Consider the following 17054-nt stretch of genomic DNA (forward strand, 5'->3'; position numbering starts at 1 on the left):
TCTTTTATAAATTTCAGCTGTGTTGGTGTAGAAGAAGATGAGGCACCAGATATTGATATTTACCACTGTCCAAACTGTGAGAAAACCCATGGAAAATCTACTTGTAAGTATATTCCTTTGTCAGGTTATCCTCCTGTTTCAGAAATTGACTTTATGATATTTGCTATCTTGAATATATAAATTCTTCTAGAATTCATAGTAATACTTACAAATATTAAAAAAGAGAAGCTAATCAGCCAATGTAATATTTCAGTGCAAATGTGATATGAGTTGTTTCATATGAATTTGTCTGTGAAAATATCTCTCCCTCCCTCCCTCCCTCCCTCCCTCCCTCCCTCCCTCTCTCTCTCTCTCTCTCTCTCTCTCTCTCTCTCTCTCTCTCTCTCTCACACACACACACACACACACACACACACACAGAGAGAGAGATTTCAGATATTAATCATAATTTAGTGATGTGACACAATGTAGCAAACTGTTTTGGGCAAGCAGTAAGAATATATTATAAAGTCTCAATATTTACAACTTTTTAAAAATAGGATTGAAATTGTAAAAGCTCCTTCAGAATGTGAACATCTAAAAGGATTTCTGTCAAGAGAATAATTTTCAAACTGAATAAGTTACCTGGGAAAGAAGCATCTCCCGTATCAATAATGACCTTCTTATAAGGAATAAAATGTTAATTTTCTTTTTTGGTTCCTTGGATTGTTTTCTTCCTTAATAACAAAGCCATACACGTGATTTTTTAAAATTATGATTGAAAACTAAACTTAAGTAATTCAATGTATGAATGTGAACCAACAGTTAAAGATAGGTATGCTAGCAAGAATGAAAAAAATAAAAAAATAGGTGAGATACTATTATATAAAATACTTTTCTTGGATTACTAAATATACAATTTAAGATTACCTCTGTGAAAACCCTAGTGATACATTGAATAAAGAGGGAATAATTTATTAAAATTTGGGTTCCCTTTTTTTCTATTTTTCTTTGTCAAAACTGTATGTGGTTTGCTGGTACAATTCTATTAGCTGTATCTCAGATATGTTTTACTGTTCTTGATTGCAGCATATTTTCAGAAATAATAAATTCCACTTATGTTAGTTTTGAAAAACATCCTCTAAACTTTTGATGTTCAAAATAAAAACTCATAAACTTGTTTTGAGAGGATGACCAACTATACTATTTCAGGATTTATGACAAGTATATTGTGGATTATTATTATTATTATAACTATTAGTGTATGGCATTGTTACAGTAGCCAGGAGACCACAATGCTATTGCAGAGTAGTAGTTTGGCTTGCCAAAGTACGAGCCCTGTTATAGGAAACTCTTGTGCACTTCCCAAGATGCACCGCAGGATGGCGAGCTGCCTTTGCACCAGAGAATAAAATGAGTGGCTCTTCTTGCACTCCTGTCACTTAAGGCCTCTTCCCTTCCCAGAGCTGCCTTGCAATTGGGAAGGTTCAGAGCCATCAGGAATCAAACTGTCTGCACAAAGCACCAGCCCATCTTCCCACCAAAGTGGTACCTATCTATCTACTTGCACAGAACATGCTTTCAAATGGACAGGACATACTTTCAAATGGACAGAAGCTGAGAGGACTGACAGGATCTCACTCTGCCACGTAGTGCTAGGGCTCGAACCACTGGAGCTGAGACCGTCTCCAGGGTCATTAAGCCTTTGAGCCATTGTGTCTTCCAGTAATGGGGATGGCAACAATCTATAAAGTTAATGCATACATACATAATGTTCCAGCATTTGAATATATGACTCATAACAGATGGCTTCTTTTTGTAAGCTGTTTTATACAAATACATTATATAGGAAATCTAAATATAATATACATCTGTTTAAAACTAACCATTAATTTGCTTGGCATCTCAGAGGTTAATTTTTGTACACTAAGAAGCACTATATTTTGTAATATGACTAAAAATATAATTGTTGTTGTTGTTGTTGTTGATGATGTGATCCATTCAGTTGTGTTCTACTTTTGATAATTCTATGGGCCAGTCTCTCCACATCTTCTGATATTGTACTGCAAAAAATATAATTAGAACTGGGCAATAATTATAACTTTGTTATAACTCAGAAAGGTCTTGCTCATGGTTGCAAAAGTAACTGAATCTCTCTAAACCGAAGCAAATTATGCAGTCCAAGCACTAAATAACTCTGGCTAGATACAGTGTGCTACAACCTTGATACTTCTCGAATTGAGACATTTACAATTATTTTGACTAGTTTCAAGAAGACTGGAGGCCATTTGGTGTCATAATCTGCACAATATTATAACTGAACCTGGTTATAACATTGTTTTGATGAGATTGAAAGAACATGTTTGCATCTCATATCAGTAAAAATAAGTTTTCTAGGTTATAAATCAAAGTTGAAAGCAATGTTAACAAATTACAATGTTGCACAACCCTTCTACTGCCATTTTATTTGACCAGGAAACATTTGGGATACATTTTCATACTATAAAATACAACAGCTTTAAATAATATGTCTAAGGATATTGACCCATGTTGTAGGGCTGTGTTTTATTCTTCTCATTTTTCCTAGTACCTTCTGCTATTGGTATCTTATGATTGTATTACTTTGTGGTTTTATGTACACTGAGAACTTATGCACTGGAGATAAATTCCTTGTGTGTCCAATCACATTTGGCCAATAAAGAATATTCTAGTCTAGTATAGACTAATATTTATAAGACTCATATTGCTAAACCCAAACCATAATCTGAATTGGCTCTGAGAATCTACGTTTCATAGGAAACATTCCACACATTTAACTTTGACACAATGCCCTAATCATTCTTTAAAAACATGTCTACATGTCACAGCCTTCCTCTCATTCCCAATCCACAGCTAGCTTAACTAAATATTTTTTCTGATCCAATATGGAAGCAGTGTTTTCTGTCTTCTTCTAACACTAAGCATGCTATATAAATGCTTGTGTCCCTTTGTAAGCAGCTGCAGCAATGACTTACTGATTCTTTTCAGCTATTAGTTGTGCCCTTTTCTGTGAAATCATTGACTTTCCTAAACATTTTGGTTAGTGCTGATGGATTGGGATGATATTGGAAGAGCGTCATCATCATCATCATCATCTCATCAACATCATTATTATCAATATTGCTGCAAATAGTAGGAGACCAGTACCTGTTTAAAGAGAATCTGGTCTACTGCTTTTTCTAGTGATCACAGGCTACTTTGTCAATACTGTGTTTCCTGAAAATAAGACCCGGTCTTATATTTTTTCTTGCAAAAGAGGCATTAGGTCTTATTTTGGGGAGATTCTTTCCCCCCCCACTGTCTTGCCTTATTTCTTCTGCGACCGCTCACCCCCACATGGGCACATCACCCCCTGGCCTCCATTTTGCCAGCAGAGGTCTTCAGGAAATGCGTGTCCACTCGGAGCTCTGTTCTGGGCTGCAGAGGCCTTTCCTGAGGCCAGAGGCAACGTGCGCGAGCAGTGGCAAGTGGCCGTAAAAGAAGTGGGACTGCTGTAGCCATCTGGGCTCTGCTGAATGCGGCTGTCGGTGCCTCCACCACTAGGTGAGGCAGGTGTCAGGGCATGGGAGGCCTGGCTTTGGAGGTCCTGTAGTAAGCAGGTGTGGGGTACATGGGGCGACTCTACCCCGATCCCACCATAGCTTGACTTTTACATGTGCACCTTGCCACACTTCGTGCAACCAGATGGTGGGACGCACTGGGTGGGATCCTAACTATGGCTTATTTTGGGGGTAGGGTTTATATTAGGTGCACAAGTAAAAATCAAGCTAGGGCTCATTTTCGCGATAGGTTTTATTTTGGGGGGAACACGGTAGTTAATAGTTTTAGCCTCTCAGTTGACTAAGATACTACAAGATCACTAGACAGTCCTGTAAGCCATGATTTCTCTAAAGTGACCAATCTGTCAGCCAAGACTTTTTATACTTCCTTTGTTTGACAGGCAGTTTGCACTAAGCTTGCTACAGAAGCGCTTACCTTTTAAAAAGTTCTGACAAATGGCTACAACTCCTGTGATGGCATATTTAAAATCAATTCACATTCTAAACATAGCACTTTCAAGAGATACAGGAGCTGAATAAGAGATGAGAATCCCTATCATAGGAATCTTGAACATAAACTGAATTCTAAACAGGACAATCTCGTTGCTATGATTTCTATAATCATACCTCAACCGAGCCTCTTTCATTAAATCACGATAAAAGAAATTCTGAAGGATCTGACTTTTTATGGAGGTGGACAGCCAAGAAGTTGAATCACATCACAGCCATCTGGCAGAATGTTTGCCCTCCCCAGCCCATGTGAGGAGGAACAATTGGTGAATGTTTCCCCCACAGTTAGTGACCCCCTTTTTATGCCTTAATTGCCCCACAGAAAATAGTTAGGATAGCAATACTATTCATCTTCATTCCAGAAAGGAGAAAGGGTCTACTTAGAAAAGATAATGATACATTACTTTTGTGCTATCTTTCAGACTGGAGAAAAGCATATTAAATTGATTGTCGTTGCATGCCTATATATTTTGTACTTGATTGGCTTGATGAAGGCTGTGAAGGGCTTCAAATGATGCTCCCTCTTTCATGATATTTTGCTTGGTGTAAATAAAAGGATTTGCTTGACATTAGAATGTAGAGGTAAATTAACTAGGAAATTAATTTATTTTTGGTACAAGTCGGAAAATGTTCCGTCTTCTCATATCTCTCAGCTCACTATTATTTATTGCAGAATTTTAGGTACAAAGGATATGGGCTGAATGTTCTTATTATGCAACTTATAGGATTTTTTTTTCTGGCAGACACTTTCATTGATGGATGCCTTCCAGATGTCGATATAAAAATAATTTCTTGTGCTTTTTACTTTGCCACTGTAGCCTGCTGGCTTGCTATTTTAGAAAATTGTTTCCCTTATACAACATTAACAGTAATTTTGATTTAATGGCATTTTGGAAGGCTACGATGTAGAAAAAAATATGCATTTGTTAAAAATGTAGTTCTTCAATAATAAGGAAGCCAGAATTGCATCTGAATTTTATTGTGATAGAAAAATGATCTAAGTTTTGTCCTGAAAGAGGTCTTAATTCATAAGACCTCTGGCAAAAATTTTGAGAGCTGGAATGTTGTGGTTAACTCTTGAACCAAATTATGGGACTGTTTGCACGTTACAAAGAGGGACTATGACTACAAGACAAGCATGTCTTGTATTCAATGGTGAAAAAAGCAAGGTTCTACATTTAGGCAAGAAAAACCAAATGCACAGATATAGTATAGGGGGTACCTTGCTCAATAGTAGTAACTGTGAGAGGGACCTCGGAGTCCTAGTGGACAATCACCTAAATATGAGCCAACAGTGTGCTGCAGCTGCCAAAAAGGCCAACACAGTGCTAGACTGCATTAACAGGGATAGAATCAAGATCACGTGAAGTGTTAATACCACTTTACAATGCCTTGATAAGGCCACACTTGGAATACTGCATCCAGTTTTGGTCACCGCGATGTAAAAAAGATGTTGAGACCCTAGACTCCAGAAAGAGTACAGAGAAGAGCAACAAAGATGATTAGGGGACTGGAGGCTAAAGCATGTAAGGAACAGCTGCTGGAATTTGGTATGTCTAGTTTAATGAAGAGAAGGACGAAGGGGGACATGATAGCTGTGTTCCAATATCTCAGGGGCTGCCACAAAGAAGAGGGAGTCAAGCTATTATCCAAGGCGCCTGAAGGCAGAACAAGAAGCAATGGGTGGAAACTAAGCAAGGAGAGAAGCAACCTAGAACTAAGGAGAAACTTCCTGACAGAACAATTAACTAGTGGAACAACCTGCTTCCAGAAGCGGTGAATGCTCCAACATTGGAGGTTTTTAAGAAGAATCTGGACAGCCATTTGTCTGAAATGGTATAGGGTTTCCTGCCTGAGCAGGGGGTTGGACTAGATGACCTCCAAGGTCCCTTCCAACTTTACTATGATGATGATGATGATGATGATGATGGTGATAATGATGATGGGATAATGCTCTACAACTTAGCAAACTTTATTAGCAGCCATAGCAAGATATTATTATCACAGATTTCCACTTTTTTTTTTTTAGTGAGGACACTAGAATAATGGTTAAGGTGTAGTCATCAGGGAGATCCAGGTTCTAGTCTACTGTCAACCATGGAAGCTCATAGGCTGACTTTGGGCCAGTCTCTCACCCCCAGAGATGTTGTCAGAAAAACCGAGTGAGTGTTTGAGTTTCAGGGAGGAAAAGTAGGATTAAAATCTAACAAATAATTTGACAGATATAATATTTCACATTTTGCTAGCTAACATTATTTCCACATTTCCTAAATATGTGTTCGTTTTTATTTAATCAAGCAAAGTTTTCTTCTATTTTAATATTCCTACATGTACTAACCTCTCGTGGCTCTTTCATTTGATTTTGTATGTTTTCTATGCAGGAGAATTACTTTACGAAGAAAAGCAAATTGGATGTAGTAAATAGGCAAGAGATCATTTCCTATACAGTAAATTATTACAAGAACTTTTAGCAAATTATTATTTCAAATGGTGATTTCAATAAAATTTCTCCACAAAAGCTGAGTATGAAAATATATGTATGTATAAAAATGTATGTATGTATGTATGTATGTATGTATGTATGTATGTATTTATAAGATGTATATGTTCACCTTATCCAGCATAACCCAGAGTCGCTTCCAACAACATACTAAAAAACTAAAAACCCAACACAAACAAAACCATTTCACACAACCAAGGCACCATAATATTTTTATCCCAATTTATGCATATTCTGAGTTCAGTTCCCATCCTGCCCCAATGTCTGGGGAAATCACTAGTTCTTAAAAGCCTTCTAGAAGGCCAGTAATGCAGAAGTCTTCTGGATCTTGGGCTATTTCATAGTGTAGGCAGTGCTATAAAGTTATAGTACATTTATTTAATTATACCAATAAGAGTGGTTAAAAACAAAAGGCAATTTATGAAAGAGGTTGGCGAGAATGATTTGAATGTCTAGAAAGGTATAAAGATGTATAGGAAATGATATTAATGTAAATTATATTTAATTAGATTGTTTTTCTCTTGTCCCCTGGGCTTTCATTTCTTTTACTCGTATTTTTCTCTTTGCTTTGTATAATGCTCATTCTCTCAAAAGAAAATGGCTTGATGACTAGGCACATATGTAGATACAGGCATAGATGTAGATATAGAGAAAATCAATGTGACACAGTGGTTAAAGCGTAGTGTCTGAGAGTCCCACGCTCTGCTACGAAGAAAATTTTGTAATTTTAGGCCAGTCATTACCCCTCAGCCAAACTTTCCTCACAGTTTTTGTAAAGTTAAAATCTTTACCATTTTAGTCCCCATTTTAGCTGTAGTGAAAAGCAACACATTGCATCAGAGTTTATCTTGAAGGAAATGTGTACATTTAATGAGTTGATAAGGTACTGGACTTTGGGAACTGCACTACTAAAGGAATTTCTTAAATATTCTCCGCATAGAAAATTAGAGATGCTTTCTTTTTGCTCTGAAACTTCTGTATGTTCTATTAGATAACTCATTTCCCCCCCCAGACCTCAAGCAGAAAAGTTTGAGACTTCCCTTAAATAAGTTAGACAAAATGAGCAGTGGTGGGATTCAGATATGTGAACAACCGGTTCTCTGTGTTGATGCTGCTTCCGGAAGTCCATTTTGGCCTGGGCAACAAAAATTAGCTACTGGTGGCTGAATCCCACCACTGAAAATGAGAATCAAAATCCTTTGCAGACGAGAAGATACTTCAACAGCAATTATATACAGAGAACCCTTTTCTGATAGGGACTGTAGCTCCCCTCCATTTCGCAAAGTAGAACCATTATATCTAAACTGTAACTTTTCATAGGCCATGAATGTTTGTCAATAATTAAACTTGCATTACCATCTAAGCATCATAATCCTGAACAATAAATGACTGAAAGGGTTGAATCATGAGTTCTTATACATATAGAGTTCAGTTTTCATGTCTTTGCTTAATCTGATCTGACACATCCTTTGTTTCTTATTGAATAACAGCTAAACAGTGAGCCTTCATTGTGGCATTAGGTTTAATTCATTAATTTTTCAATTGCACATTTTAATCAATAAAATAAACATTATGAAAAGAGATGGATTATTATGCCTTTGTTATCTGCCTGGGTGGACTTTCTTCCTTCATACATGATTCAAAGCCCAAGTAAATAATACATTACACCATGATTTAATTTTATCTTGCATCAGTCCTTGACATGTATGATATGTTCTACATTGCAATTTGAAATGCTGCTCTTAACAGGAGAGATTAAAAGTGTAGCTTAGTAAAACTGAACTCTATCCAGGATTTACATTTTGTTTTATAAAAACTGTATAGCTCAATAGTTAATTATATGGCTGGCTGCTTTCAGGGTTACCAAATTATCACAGTTCAGCATACTTCATATAAACCACGGTGTTAACATTTATAAACAGATGAAAAAAAAGTCAACTGTCTCTTCAGAACAAAAATGAATTTTATACTATTTTGTTAAAATTAGTATTATTATCATTATGCTGTATGTAAGGTCCTGTTAACCTTATAGGTAAGCCAAAATTGTCATCCTCCCACACCCATTATATATAATCCCATTAATTTTTTTCTCTTTCAGTAAAAAAGAAAAGAAATTGGCACAAACATGACACTGGTCAAGCAACAGAAGTAAAGCCTGTCCAGAATGGCAGTCAAGTGTTTATCAAAGAACTTCGAAGTCGTACATTCCCCAGGTAAGTTGCTAATGCCATTCTTTTATCTTTAATATTAGAAGGAATATTTGGGGCAGGTAAGTTTTCCTTGGTAAAATTATAAGCTTACAGATTTTGGCCTCATAACTTTCTGCACAATTTCCAAGCAAATCCCTCGCTCTGCTTATTGACAAATACTGGACCATATTTGATCCTTAGGAAGCCTGGTACAGCTCCAAAATGGGTGGTGGAAACAGCATATAGTGTACAGGTCAACGAAAAGAAATAAGTTGTTTTCACAACTTATTGGGACATTTAGCACTTCTGAGGCACTGCTAGATTATTTTGAGTCTCTAAGTGTCTTGTATTCATTGGTGCACCCTAGTGGTAAACAAAATACTGCAGTTCAATTCCATAATATTAAAAAAAAAAAAAGGAGGGGAGGAATGGAACTGCAATTAATCCCTCATCACGTAGTGAACAGAAACTAAAGGATATTCATGAAATTCTTCATTATAAATGTTGAGCTGAATAAGAAGCAATTAAAGGGCAAATGTCAACGTTTTCATTGGACAGACTGACTGGTGTGAAACAGCGATCCCCAACCTTTCCAGCTTTGTGGACTGGCAGGGAGGGAAGGGAGAGGGAATGGTTATATGCAAGTGGCGGGCGAACATACTTGCCCATTGCTCGCACAAGTGGAGCTGTGCAAGCATGCACGCTCATCCACCCCTTCTGCGGCCCGGTTCTGAGTGGGCTGCTGCCCGGGGGTTGGGGACACCTGGTGTGAAAGATGACAAAGCCAGGCTAAGTGTTTGATAGGAGTATCCCTGGCTATAAAAGTTTTGTTCTCTTTGTTTTCACAGTTTTGACCTGGAACTAAAATCAGAAGTATGGATAACAGTGTGGCATTTCTGTAAGCTGAACTGTGGAGTTTGCATACATTGGCAACCATAACAAAATATTCAGCACTTTTTTTTCCCCTTTCAACAGCAGTCAGAACGTATCTGTCTTTATAGGCTCAGGTTGTTAATATTCAACTGCTACTTGCATTATATACCAAAAAAGACCCTTCCATCTTGACTGTCCTTAAATTAAGGAGCTACCGTAGCTCTAAGCTATTGTAGCTTTGTTAGTGAATGGGGGAAAAGAGAGATAGAATAACAGCTCTCCATGTATTTTTTCTTCAATCTAATAGGAACTTATACCTGATCCTTAATTAATTAATGTATTTATTCATCCATTCACCCACATAGTGGACTATATAAAACAAGTGGGTTTAGAAATCCATTCATACAGGTTTCCTTATCCTGGAGGTCCAAAAGTGAGTAAATATCAAGAGTGGGATATTTTGCATATTATGCTGAGGACCGGGTCACTTATCATAATATTAGGACCTCATTTACTTAAGTAACATATCTTTAAACTAGATGGAACTGAAGAAAAGTAGCTATAAAAAGAGAAGAATGAAAGATTTCCCTATTATCATATATTGACTTAAATGGCACTCTTTAGTAATTAAGACGAATTGCACTAAGGAATTTCTATTCTGAATTTTACAAATCATTTTGACAGTACGGTGAGGGGGGGGGAAAGCCAGAATTAGTCAAAGCAAACTCATTTTCATGACAGGATTAGTAATAAGACATTAAAAAGCTAGGTTTTAAAAAAAACAATTTACTTCCCCAGTTGTAGATGATAATGAATAATTCTGTATCTCTTAAAGTTTAATTTATACCTTCATTTATAGCTTTACCCCCTTGACAGCCACTTGTGTGCTTAGAGTAAGAAGTGTAGTTTCAAAGAGGCACAGAAGAGGGCGCTCACGCTTTACCCTAAAAGGATTTTGGAACTTTATGGATGCATGCAGATGGAAAACTGCTATCATCCCAATGAAATTCTGTGCTTTAGGTGAAAGTACCTAAAGTAATTTAACAAAGTAAAGTTGGCTAAAATAAAGTAATATGTCTGCTTAGAAGAAGGTTTGACCAAAATATTCAGGTATTTTTGAGATTCCTTTGACGCTGAGATGCTGTTCTCAAAGTAGCTATTCTGAAACTATATTACTATTAAGTTGTTTTGCCTCATTTCACAAACTGCTGGCTGATTGGAATGTTACATCTAACCTTTTGCTAAACATCCAAACAGGATTTAGGTTAGCATTTGTCAAGCTAAGATGGTAGTCTGTATTACAGATTTGATGACCAAAAGCACATCGCCAATCAGTGGGTAAACTGTTCCATTGAAGGATTTAGCATCAGTAGCCAAAATGTAATGAGTCTTAATCATATTAGCATACATGTTTTTATATAAAGTCTGGTGTTTTGTTATGGATGATTATTTTCATAATATTGTTATTTAAAATTGATATTTCTATTATGTGAATTTTGAACATTTTCAAGAACACTACTGCAGTGTTTTGGGGTCATTTGAGTCATTTTGTCAAGGACAAAAAGTTGTCTTCATGAAAGACATAGTTGTCCTCTCATTCTTTTTTGAATGGATTTCAAGATCCTGTGTGGTAGAAAGAATAGGAAGAGAATTGAGTATTTAATTGCTGTTGCTATAGTCAGACTCTGTGTAATGACTCTTTCTCTTCCAAGGATCGCCTTAAACATTTTTTAAAAACACATCTTCATTCCCATTCTCCTTATTTCTTCTTCAATTTATCTTAGATAAATTAGCTTAACCACCCATCCTTCTATTTTCTGTGGTCTTCACTTTGTTTTTAAAGATAATAATTTGATATTTTAAAAGTTTAGTTTTTTAAACATTAATTATTCATTTTCAGTTGGATTAAGGCTTTCTCCTCAGTTATGCATTAAACTGTTACATTCACTTCTGATTTTTTGATTCCATAGGTGCACGTGTTTGCCTTATTTCTTTGTCTTTGTCAGTAGCATCTCCCATATTGATCCTATTGATAGATTTATGCTTTTGTCTATTTGACTCTCTTCATCTGTGTTATATCTTGCATCTGTTACTCACACAGGTATCTTTAAGGGTGATTAGTCAGAAGTAGAGGAAGAGTGATGTCTGACTTTTCTCATGAGGAGGTGTCATGGTCCCCTCTCCCTAAAATTTAATGGCCGGTATTTGGCTCAATTATTATTCACTTTTAATACAGAAGTTTGTACTATTCTGGGAATGTAGAAGAAGAATTGGTAATGGCATGACTAGCAGATTCACCATCACCAGCAACCCAGGAATAGTTCTAGAAGAATGCCAAGAAAATATCTTGAGTTTTTTTAATCCATGGCAATAAAAGAGGAGATGGTGATTGAGGAAAATGTTGCTGATATTTCTGCTGAACAAGTGAATGTAGCAAAATGACTTGCAGACCCACTCTTAATTCCTAATAACTTTAATGTCAAGCTTCATAATTCTAGCAATAGACAGTATTCCTGTAAAGAGAATTTGGGACCATTTGGAAATGTTACTGTTTGCTCTTCTATCTAAAGAAGTGTCAGGAGACTAAATCAACAGGTTGCCATATATAACACAAACAGGGACATGTATGGATCTACCTTATGGTGGTTTTCAGTAGTAGCTTCCTCGAACATCTCATTGCTAAACAGAAAATTACAAACAAGGAATAACAATAACACATGAGCTAAACCCTTCAAGGAAGATATATAGACATGTGAAGGAATGATAGTATAGATAGTATAGATCAAGCGTCCCCAACCCCTGGGCCACAGATCGGAACCAGTCTGTGGTTGGTTAGGGACCAGGCTGCACAGCTGAAGGTGAGCAGTGAGTGAGCAAGTGAAGCTTCATCTGTGCATGCATGGGATCTAGGTTGCATGTGAAATTATCCCCCACCCCAACCCCTGGTTTACGGAAAAATTGTCTTCCACGAAACTGGTCCCTGGTGCCAAAAAGGTTGAGGACTGCTGATATGGATAGTATAGAGAGTCACAGCAGGATATAATCCTGTGATTAATGAATCTTCAAAATCTGCCTCTCCATCATTATCTAGGGCAGGGTTTCCCATCCTGTGAGGTGTAGTTCCCTTGGGGAGGTACACACAGAACCCAGGGCTGTGAAGAATATTTTAGCTGTATATTGTTAAATCCATCTTTCTTTAAGTTCCATTGTATTATTTTCATTGTTCATTTGTGTTCATTTTGGTGTTTGGATTACATTAAGATTACACTAAAGGGAGGTGTGATGGCAAAAAGTTAAGCAGCCTTTGATCTAAGGGCTTCTGGATTGACCACAGGCGAATGACTGGAGAGATTAAAAATCACTAGGGTAGAAATGGGTCTCATTCAGTGGTTTTTATATTCAAGAAATTGTCCCCCTACGCTTAAAGTGTTAAATTTAGCAGAAATGGCTAAGATTTCTGCTTAGTTGAAGGATTATTCACAAGAAAGATATATTTCGGTTTGGAGAAGATGGATAGATTATATTCAGAATAAATATGGGACTAAAAAGTTCCATTTATTTTATGAATAAATTATTGAATATTATTATTGTTATTATTATTATTAATAGTTTAGTGTAGTTGAATTTTTATTGTATTGCTTATAAATTGGGATTTTAATTTGATTATATGATGACGTTTATTTGCAAATTGTTTATTCTGTGTTAAAAGAGAGTAAAGTGCATTATATTTGTTTATTTACATAGTTGGTTAATGTTAGTTAGACTATTATTATTATATCTGTTACCCTGTATTCATTTCTGGGAAGTGGGGTAGGGAGGTAGGGGGTAGGGGTGGGTGGGTTTGGGGTATATTTTGTAATTTTTGTAAAACTTTTCAATAAAAAAAGAAAGAAATTGTCCCCCTAAATATTCAAGATGCCTATGGATCCACAGTAAAAATTGTGATTCAGTTTGAAAAATATTGTATGTTAAGAGGTGCAGCCAGGAAACTGGGAAAAGTTTATTACCATCCTTCCTTTCTTTGACAAATGAGCAGCCTGTTCTTCTTCTTTCTAGTAACTTGCTGCTTGTGTGAATTATGGTGGAATTTGCATATTTCTCTTTGTTTACAGGAATTCTTGAGGATCGCCATGGGTGCCCAAGAGAGAGAAAATAAAAAGGAGGCCAATGTTTAGCTCCTGAGATATTTTCTGAGTCAGAGAAAATAGGAAAGGAAGAAAAAAATGCATAGGGTGGATATTCAAAATCAAATATTAATGTTAAGGACTTCAAATAATAGACCAGCTCTGTTAGTTGGACGCAGAGCTTACCTTGTGTGATAATTAGTTTCCTAGTATAGTGATACAAGCCTAATGAACTTTGGCCATAACAAAAATTATGGATATGGAATATACTGATGAACTTATTTTACTATATTTTGAATAAAGTATTATAAAGCTGATTAGGCTTGTCCGGATATTAATATTGTATTCCATTGTATGTAGCACAATTCATTTTACAAATTGCTTGCCAAGCTGTAATCTAGAAAAAGTTAAGTTTGTGCTTCATTGATATTAACAGATTTAAGTATGGCCAATAGTTCTAAATCTGAACACAGGATCAAATTATATATGAAGAAACCATCTGGCATTCCTATTACCACTAATATTTCTCTAGACTTAACTTTCTTAAACTTTTATTTAAATGCTTAAATTCACTTTGGTGTGAATTTATTGTATAATTGGACTGCTAATTTTGGGTTTTTTTGAATTTTTAGTGCTGAAGACGTGGTAATAAAAGTGACTGGAAGCCAACTAACAGTTGAATATTTGGAAGAAAACGGATTCACAGAGCCTATTCTCATCCCGAAGAAGGATGGCTTGGGCCTGTCAGTACCTGCACCAACGTTTTATGTCAGCGATGTTGAAAACTATGTTGGTATGTATTGCTGTTGGTGTTTTGTTGTAAATATGAATAATCCCTCCAGCTCTCAATTTGAGTAATTTCCTATCAGATGGCTAGTAGCATGCTATTCAGCGTCGATAGGATCTGTAGTCTGAAAGATACTTGATTGGGAAATTCACATTTTCCCATTGTTTCTAATTTCCAATTAAAAACGTATCTTCACATTTCCCAAGTCATATGATCATATCAGGCCCTCCTGCAAGAATTGTGCATTGCAGCCTGGGTTCCCTCTTTACCACCGGACTTAATTTACGACTCAAAAAGGCAGTCCTGATTTAATGAATTTGAAACTACACAGCTTTAAACAAAGAGGAACAGACCAACTATATTGCTGGCTTTTTGGTAAAAGAGATATAGGTAGTCCTTATTCATTTCGTGGCTATTTGACGTTATACAATGCTGGAAAAAAGTGACTTATGACCAGTTCTTCCACTTATGACTGTCACAGCATCCCCATGGTCATGTGATCACAATTTGGGTTTTTGGCAAATGTCTTACATTTCCAATGGTCGGAATATCCCATGGTCATGTGATCACCATTTGCAACCTTCCCAGTCAGCTTCTGACATGTAAACTCAATGGGGAAACTGGCAGGAGATCGCATTTCACAGTCACAGGATGTCTTGATTAATGGCTGTGAATGATTCACTTAACAACGGCAATTGGGACTGTTGGAAGTTGCAATTACTAGTCAGGGTTTTCATGTGACGTTGCTAGTCCCAAGGGAGCAATATCTATATCAAACACAGGACACTTTTTCATTGCACATATATAGCTACTGTCCTATTGTCATTTTGTTTTGCATCATCTCTGCAATATGCAGTATGATGCCTATAACCCCTGAAGTTAAATTAAAATTAAATAAAAGGATAACACCATTGGGATCACCAAATCTGGAAGATTTTAATATTTGTTTTATGCCAGTTTCTAGATATGCAGTTGATAGAATATTAGAAAGCTATTGGCACTATTGACAATGTGATGGTTTCTTCTCCTATATTAATCCAAAATGTTAGCTTGCAAGAATCATCCACATCTTTTTGTATAGTCTGGACAAATTAGTACCTTGAAATCAGCATTTTTTATTTAATTATGTTCGTATGTAATCTGTATGATATTCTGTTACTATCTACCCTTTGATTCCCATTATTGTCTTTAGGATTCCCAGGTTAACCAAAAATTAATTTGATGACAAGGAACCTAATCATACCTTGTTTTTCTTATTACACAAATGTCAGGCATTCAGAAAATTTTTGATTTTTATTTTTCAAAATTGTAATGTTATAGTTAGTATATATAGCATTTAACTAAATTCATGCATTTAATTATTTTTATCATGTATTATTATTTCATAAACATACAATAATGTAAGGCAAATATAATATTTACATTTCTCCTTTGTAAAGTTATTGTGCTGGTTTATGCATAAATATTTCAAGTATAATTTTATAGCAGTTCCCATGCAATTTGTACCTGGTGGGAATATCATGTTTGCTGATCCATCTCCTGTCCTTGGCAGATTTTGCTGCATTACTTGGACGCTTTTAGTCTCTGCTGTCTGCTTCTTTTTTTTTTTTTTAAAAATTATTTATTATTTTATCATAAAAAGTAAAATAGAAAACAAAAAAACCAAACAAACAAAATGAAGCAAAACAAAACAAAACAGCAACAAAGATGATTAGGGGATTAGAGGCTAAAACATATAAGGAATGGCTGAGGAATTGGGTATGTCTAGTTTAATGAAGAGAAGGATTAGGGGTGACATGATAGCAGTGTTCCAATATCTCAGGGGTTGCCACAAGGAAGAGGGAGTCAAGCTATTCTCCAAAGCACCTGAAGGCAGGACAAGAAGCAATGGATGGAAACTGACCAAAGAGAGAAGCAACCTGACAATTAGAACAATTAATCAGTGGAACAATCTGCCTCTAGAATGCTCCAACTCTGGAAGTTTTTAAGAAGAGGCTGGATAGTTATTTGTCTGAAATGTTATAGGGTTTCCTGCCTGAGCAGGGAGTTGGACTAGATGACCTCCAAGGTCCCTTCCAGCTTACTATTATTACTATTACTATTATTATTTTCAACACTAGTAACAACAAAAAAGAAGAAAAACCAGTGTACAAAAAAGAAGAAAAAAATTGATCAAATAAATTTAACATGTAGGATCTGCTTCTCTGTCTATCAACTGAAGTAATCCTTTCCTAGCCAAGAAAGGTGGACATCATAAACAGGAGAACAAAGCAAAGTGTTTAGACTATGGATCTATTGTTGAGGGGTCCTTGGTGCTCTCTGAACTTGGTTGCTCTTGCAGACGTTTCATTATTAAACATTCTAGATTTATAAACTTTTTCTCATCGCACTTTCATTTAGTGTAATCTTAATGTATACACCTTCCTTAAAAAGCCAAGCACCAACATGAACACAAATGAACAATGAAAAACAGCGCAGTGAAATTTTGATGGGTTTATTTTAACAATGTGACTA

General features: G+C 36.1%; 1 protein-coding gene across 1 annotated transcript in view; it reads left to right on the forward strand.

The window, feature by feature from the left end:
• Positions 1-17054, forward strand: part of PHF2 (PHD finger protein 2) — a 140161-nt gene that overhangs the window by 74628 nt on the left and 48479 nt on the right. Inside the window, exons 2-4 of the mRNA XM_039348575.1 lie at positions 18-103; positions 8666-8780; positions 14386-14546. Coding sequence (XP_039204509.1) covers positions 18-103; positions 8666-8780; positions 14386-14546 — 362 coding nt within the window. The remainder of the gene's footprint in view (positions 1-17; positions 104-8665; positions 8781-14385; positions 14547-17054) is intronic.

The sequence above is a fragment of the Crotalus tigris genome, unplaced genomic scaffold (assembly GCF_016545835.1).
Source record: "Crotalus tigris isolate CLP2741 ecotype Arizona unplaced genomic scaffold, ASM1654583v1 scf7180000018160.1183395, whole genome shotgun sequence".
Taxonomy (NCBI): Eukaryota; Metazoa; Chordata; class Lepidosauria; order Squamata; family Viperidae; genus Crotalus; species Crotalus tigris.